General features: G+C 33.3%; 1 protein-coding gene across 1 annotated transcript in view; it reads left to right on the forward strand.

Annotated features, from left to right (window-relative positions):
* The window catches only part of LOC137647138 (gamma-glutamyl hydrolase-like), a 52,476-nt gene that overhangs the window by 6,722 nt on the left and 38,254 nt on the right, over nucleotides 1-7,500 (forward strand). Inside the window, exon 2 of the mRNA XM_068380393.1 lies at nucleotides 5,182-5,297. Within this exon, the coding sequence (XP_068236494.1) occupies nucleotides 5,183-5,297 (115 nt within the window). The 5' untranslated portion in view covers nucleotide 5,182. The remainder of the gene's footprint in view (nucleotides 1-5,181; nucleotides 5,298-7,500) is intronic.

The raw sequence follows: 7,500 nt of genomic DNA on the forward strand, positions 1-7,500 counted from the left end.
AGGGGAAGTTCAACTAAGTAGCACATTAAAAAAGTATCACACAAAACTTGCTAATAACAGTTCGACGGGCTGCCAAGGCAAGAGCACTTGTTCAGCAATGACTGGACAATCTATAAGCACGCAATTGTTATTCAGTTCCGCGTGCGAGAAATTCGCCGTCTTTCGAAATCCTAATTTACTTGAGTAATAGTCAGTCCAGTTTGTTTAATACACTAGTTTGAGAGCAAAGTGTTACTTAGCTACTTATTTAAGCCTAATTTATCTATTCAGGTCGTATTGTGTAATTTAGTGGAGACTAACATTGTGGGATATTTTTTAACTCATAATTTTTCTTTAACGGCTCTGTTTTGTAGGCCAAAGTAAGTTACCAACTGCTTTATAATCCATTAACTTTACCAGTATTAATCAACTGTTTATCCTTTTGATTTAACGTCTGGGACCATCTAGTTATCCACTTCTCTTCTGTGCAGTATACCATCATCTGTAAAATACAATGAGACCTAAAGTCGAAGTAAAGCTTTTAAATTCTATTTATATAGTATCTATGGGTGACGGCCAATTTATATTCGTGTGATAGATCCAATTGTCAAGGTTATAATTTAAGTGCAAATGTCAAATAAGAATTTCCAACCAACTTGGATACTGTGGTTCACCAGCATATCTTAATTTTAGTGTTATCACCATAGAATTTTTCTTTACCGTTATATATACAACTTGTTGGGTTTTTTAGAGAGCTCAGCACGAAACAGACTATTCTTACGACAAACATTGAGGAATTTACGCCTTAATAATCTAACCTTCGGGGCCATATGAAAATCATATAATAAAGAAAGTAGTATTCTATCAAAAACTAAAGTGACATTTAAAAGAAACTGACTTGTTTTCCTTTCCGTTATATATACCACTTGTCGGTTTTTTCGAAAGCTCAGCCACGAAACAGACTATTCTTACGAAAAACATTCAGGAATATACTTTCTGGGCCGTATGAAATCATTAAACAGAGACAAAGCAGGATCCTGACTATTGAAACCTTCAGTGAAATATAAAAGAAACTGACAAACAAAGTCACGATAAACAAAGTTATAACGAAGCAAAGAGCCCAGAATAGTCACCGGCCAAATCCCAATGACAAACGGCCGGGCGTCGAACTTCCCAGGCCATTGTTAACTGACCATTGGGTCTCATCCTTGTATTTTTTTTCTTTTCATTCGTTTTGTATCTTTTTACCTTAACATCTTTTATCTCGATATTGATTAATACATGTCGTTGGTTCTGGCATCTAAGGCCTTGTTATCACCCATTCCTACGCGATCATTTTTATTTGTTTATCCCTGAATTCAACCGAGTGTATTAGACTCCTTACTTTTTGTTACTCACGAGGGTCACTGATATAGATGCAATTGCATAGGAAACTATTGTTCTCATTAAACACAGCTTTATAAAATCAAATTATATTTTGTTAATATGAAATTTTAAATAATCTTTTTTTACGTGAAGTTCGATCCATTTATGCAAACAATGAGGGCAACCCTTAGTAGCAATAAATTATTATAATAAAAGAAACCAAAGGTCACTACGTATTATGTAATATGCCAATGACGTTGCAACCATACGCTTCTTTATCTACTTGAACAGAAAATATGTATCAACACTTCCGGTCACCCCATTTCGTGTGCGAGATAACAACTACTTCGTTTTAATGAATCATAGGAGTAGCATTACATATGTACAATCGTAATCAAAAGTATCCAAGTTATTATTAGTAACATTTGCTTTCGCCAGTTCTTTTTAACTATTCTGTTAAAAGGAAAACTACTTAATCAGTTTAGCCATTCGTTTATTATTAAACTGAGCCTTGGTCAAGGAATAGATACTGTTAGATCTAATATAATGGCGGTAGGCCTAAAAGATTTTAATGGCTTTGTTATCTTTAGGGATCATTATCTGTCGAGTTATGTATCTTTCATTGCGATATCTAAGTATAGTAAATAGCGAACTTAATTGCCCACAAAATGCACTGTACCTTGATCTAAATCGGTGAACATGGTTTGCAAAAGCTAGTGAGAAGATCCTGAAAATAGTCTTATGGGCTATTTAGATACAGAAATTGGTCAAAAGATTCAAAACTCGGTTTGATAAAAGAGGAGACCTAAGAGGTAACGATGAAGCTGCTGAATCAAACTGAGGGCCAAAGTTAGCAAGAATAAGTAGATAAATGTAAAGCTAAGATAACAAATATCACTCTAGCTTCTGCTGACTAAGATTCCAACATCTAGGTTGTGATCCAAAGACTAAAGACTCGGGTTAGTTATTGGTACGGATAAGTGGAAGCTATCTAACTGGGTACTTTTTTATTTAAACAGTCTCTTTTTTTCAAGAATGCATTAAAAGCCTTTAATATTACTCGTTACACGTGCGTGGAAATTCAGCCAAAGTTTGATCCGTTTTCCCACCAAATTCCTTGGCTCAAGGTCTATAGAATAGGTCTAGAGACCTTGGCTATTATATTGTGACAATTTTTATTTCATTCATCTTTAACATATTTTACTATGCATTGATGTACATACAGTATATGAATAAAGCAGATTAGGTGTGTCATTGGTTACGCCGTAATACAATTTCTTTCGCTGATGTCATAAGGTTCTTCACATGTAGGCTATCTTTTAACTGCTGTTTTAACGATTTAATGCTCGCTCTGAAAACTTCCAATATGATAAGCAAATTTATTAACATACACAGAATGCTTGTCAGCAATGCATCGACATCGCAGTAATGAATTCTCTGGCTGTGTATATATATATATATATATATATATATATATATATATATATATATATATATATATATATATATATATAATCTCTTTAGAACCAAGAGAATGAGAGACAAATGAAAATTTTAACTGTCCAAAATGGGATAGATGTTGCTGCTCGGGGGTCCACACTAGGGCCTGTGAAACTACCCAACACACAAACCTCCTACAACAACCGCCGTTATGTATTATAAAAGTAGACCAACTCGAATATTGAATAGAAATCATTGGAAATTCATACATTCTAGTTTACACTGCCGAGTAGATACCAACTTAGAAAAAATATCAACTGATTTACGACTGAAGGCAGAACTCGACTAGCTTTTATGTCAATTTGATCAACTACTGTTCTACAAAATCTCTTAGAATAGGAGCTAACTGGACAATCAGACTTAAACATTCTTGTGGTTGGCGATTTGTAGACTAAAATTAAAAGGTGGTGTTTCAAGAAGCAATAATCTTAAGTTCCATTTATTTTCCTTTAGATATTCTGAAGCTGTGATATCCAATGGACATATAACGTTGGTTGTAGTAAGATTTAGTTCAAGGCAATATGAGAGTAGTATCTAATGTCCAGAACTGATAGTTTGCAAATACCTTAACACCTTTTGTATCTATATATAATATATATATATATATATATATATATATATATATATATATATATATATATATATATTGTGTGTGTGTGTGTGTGTGTGTTTCCAATCTGTATATCTCTTGTATGTATGTTAATACGTATATGTGTGTATATATATATATATATATATATATTATATATATATATATATATATATATAATTTGTATGTATATAGTATATATATATATGTATATATATTATATATTTGTATGTATATATATTATATATATATTTATAAAAATATGAATATATGTTTATACATGTATTTATATACTTTATGTACCGTATACATATGTATATATTGTATATGTATATATTATATATATATATTATATATATATGTATATATATATATATGTATGTATGTATGTATATATTTGATCTTCGTCGAGCAGTATATAGAAGAGGGTTATGTTTGAAGTACAATGATTAATTATGGAGAATTCTAAAGAATTTTGTATGTGTAATAGACTCCAAAATTTCCAGAAGTAATTTGAGTTTATAGTTGCTTCGTGTGTCTATTATATTATCTATCATATATTCTCTACAAAATCTAATATTCAACACAAGTTACTGGTACCTTATTTCTTTTAACTCTTTTATTTAACACACTCTAGGAGAGCGCTCACTGAAGTCTTTGACTATTAACTGACCATTCGTAACTCAAAAAATTCTCTTTTTAAATATCAACATATCAGTACTTTAGAATGTTTAATTCTCTCTCTCTCTCTCTCTCTCTCTCTCTCTCTCTCTCCTCTCTCTCTCTCTCTCTCTCTCTCTCTCTCTCTCTCTCAATTGTATGTTTACATAATTTTGGTTTCTGGAGATATAAAGGCTTGATGAAAACGCAACAGTTTCTCCTAACTTTAAACAAGTTTACAAGATTTGGATCGATATAAGGATAAAAAATGTAAACACTTCCAGAAATGATTTAATAAGGTTCAGGTTGTTGAGCCCTTGTCCTTTCCAGAAATATTAGAGGTCTTCTGGGTGGTGGTATTGACATGGTCATCATCCAACACGATGTTTTGGTGGTTTCGAGTGTAAAATAGTTAATCTTCTGTTGGACAATTTGTGAAGAATGCACCTTTTTTTATAAATTTTATATGAAAGGTCTGTTTTTAATGTTGTTACTGTTCTCAAAATAGGTTGTTTTAATTGTATATTACTTATATAGTTTGTTTATTCCCTTATATCCTTTCCTCACTGTGCTAATTTTCCGTTTGGGCCCTTGGGCTTATTGCATCCTGCTTTTCCAAATAGGGTTGTAGCTTAGGTAATAGTAGTAGAATAATAATAATAATGATAATAAACCAACGATCAAAATCGCCAATACATCAACTTGGATGACAACCAAGGCAACAAGCCACCTAGAAGACCTCATAAGAATTTTGGAAAAAGACAAGGACCCAACTACAGACTGCTGTAATTGGTTTTTATTTTGTTTTAACTGTACGTCTATGTATTTCTAGTGTTCTTCCCTACACTATATGTATGTTTTGTACAAGTAGATAATTTCACAAATTCATAATTTAGCTATTAAGATTAGTTTTAGAGATTTAATATACAGAAGAGACTGCTTTCAAACCCTGTGACCCATGCAGTCACTGCTATTTGGAAGGCATAATTTATATTCCTAGTAACAGAGTGACCTTCACAAGGCCTCACATGAAAGCTTGCTCCTAGTAACTCTCTTTTATGTCTAAGCTCCGCCCTTTGATCCCATAGGATGTGGGCGTGGCGTGTGATGATGACGACGTTGGCCGTGGTGCTGGTGGGACTATCCCAGGGAGGGACGGCGCTCCCTACCACCTCCTCCTCTTCCAATGACCGACCGATCATCGGTGAGTACATTGATGATAATGGTAATCAATTTGAGCACTCAGGAGGGGTGGGTGTGCTGATGACCGGGTTAACCATTTGCAATTAAAAAAAAAAACCGGGGGGGGGGGGCGCTACGTAATTTGACCTCTAGGGTGACCCCTTTTTCTTATTTTGTTCTGTGTTGGTGTTTATCTTGTTCAAAGATAAGATTACATACGGTTTTATTCGTTAGCTGTGTTTTATAGTATGTTTATGCTTCAACTCTTAAGATATTTAACTCCATTACGATATAATGTTTTCATCATTGCTGTTTGATGTAGTATGAAAGTAAATTAATATTGTTGTTTTACTAGTTATGTTTGGAAAGTCAGTAAAGCTATCAATAACCCAAGCGTATATTTATATTTCTCTCTCTCTCTCTCCTCTCTCTCTCTCTCTCTCTCTCTCTCTCTCTCTCTCTCTCTCTCTCTCTCTCTCTCTCTTTACACTACACACCTTAATCAGTCCCGACCAAAATAATATAAAAGAGGGAGATGGAAAATTTTACTCCTAAAAAAAGATAATGCTGAAAGTCTCTCTCTCTCTCTCTCTCTCTCTCTCTCTCTCTCTCTCTCTCTCTCTCTCTCTCTCTACCTTTATTAGTTCAGAACAAAATAATATAAAAGAGGGAACTTGTAAATTTTACTCTCAAAATATAGTGCTGAAAATCTCTCTCTCTCTCTCTCTCCTCTCTCTCTCCTCTCTCTCTCTCTCTCTCTCTCTCTCTCTCTCTCTCTCTACGCCATTATCAGTCCAGACCAAAATAATATAAGAGGGAAATGGAAAATTTGACTCCTTAAAAGATAATGCTGAAAGTCTCTCTCTCTCTCTCTCTCTCTCTCTCTCTCTCTCTCTCTCTCTCTCTCTCTCTCTCTCTCTCTCTCCAATAAGGTGACAGTGCAATTCAAAGCTGCTGACACCTCCATAAACCTGGGCCCATCTTGCTCCTCTCGCGAATCTCGGCAATTTATTTCCTGTCACAGCTCTCTTGAAATGCATCTCGGCATCTTTTCTGTCCACTTCCGTTTGCCATGGTCCTATGAGAGAACATAACCTGCCGTCGTCAGATCTGTAAGCTTTTTGCAAGTTCTTTGTGCAGGCGTATGTTAAGTTTAATCCTCTTTTTTTTTGTAGATTTCATCACTCCAAAATTTACTTTTATTATTATGCAGCTTAAGGTTAACCTGGTATTGAATGTATTTTTTTTTTTTTTTGCTTGATACTTTATTCAACTTTTTTCATTATCAATTAAGTTGTGTTAAACCTTTTTTCATTATCAATTATTTAAATTTTTTTAACTTTTTTTCATTATCAATTATTTAAATTGTGTTAAAACTTTTTTTCATTATCAATTATTTAAATTTTGTTAAAACTACACTTTTAGGAATGTTTACTTTTACCTCAGCAATATCACTTGGTTATATTCCGAATACAATTATTTGAATTCAAAGTATATTAGGGTTTTAAAAATATTCTGAATAGTTGTCCATTTGGTCTCCCTGTTTATTAATTCTTTATACACCTTCGTTTATTACTTTTAAATAGTCATGTCTTGTTTTATATATAAGTTTCGTGTGTATCATTTGCCTGTATCAAAAGCTGTTATATCAAGTTGAAATAACTTCGGTTGTAATAAGATTTAGTTCAAGAGAATTTTAAAGTCTACAGAGGGCAGAATAGAATTTTATTTAGTCAGTGTTGTTGTTGTTGGGGTATTAAAGCCAACACTTGTTGTTGGCACGGGCCTTTCCCTTGGTTGGCCCGTAGCAAAGCCGTAGTCAGTGTAATTCATGTAATATTTTGCATAAGAGTACCTTACCTGTTTACAATAGTTATAAATTACTATGTTAAAGCTTAGTACAAAAATGAAATACTTCAAACATTAACCCTTGAATCATGAAACATAATTTATTTGTAAAAACTATATTAAAAGCTTGGAAAAAATTGGTTACTAAACAATTTATTTTACAATTTCCCCCATGAATTATATATTCAAGTCCAAATTAAATTCCTCCATCCGCGTCCACATTTTCAATGAAATATTTGTAATCACACGTGAATGATTCCATTGCACAGCAAATCACATAAATCACGAGGGAAATGTTTGATCCCGGTTTGTAGTTGCAGACAATATTCGGATTTACAGATGCAATATCTGGTCAATTTCCTGGTTTGTAAAGACCA

This window comes from Palaemon carinicauda, chromosome 9, assembly GCF_036898095.1.
Source record: "Palaemon carinicauda isolate YSFRI2023 chromosome 9, ASM3689809v2, whole genome shotgun sequence".
Classification (NCBI taxonomy): domain Eukaryota; kingdom Metazoa; phylum Arthropoda; class Malacostraca; order Decapoda; family Palaemonidae; genus Palaemon; species Palaemon carinicauda.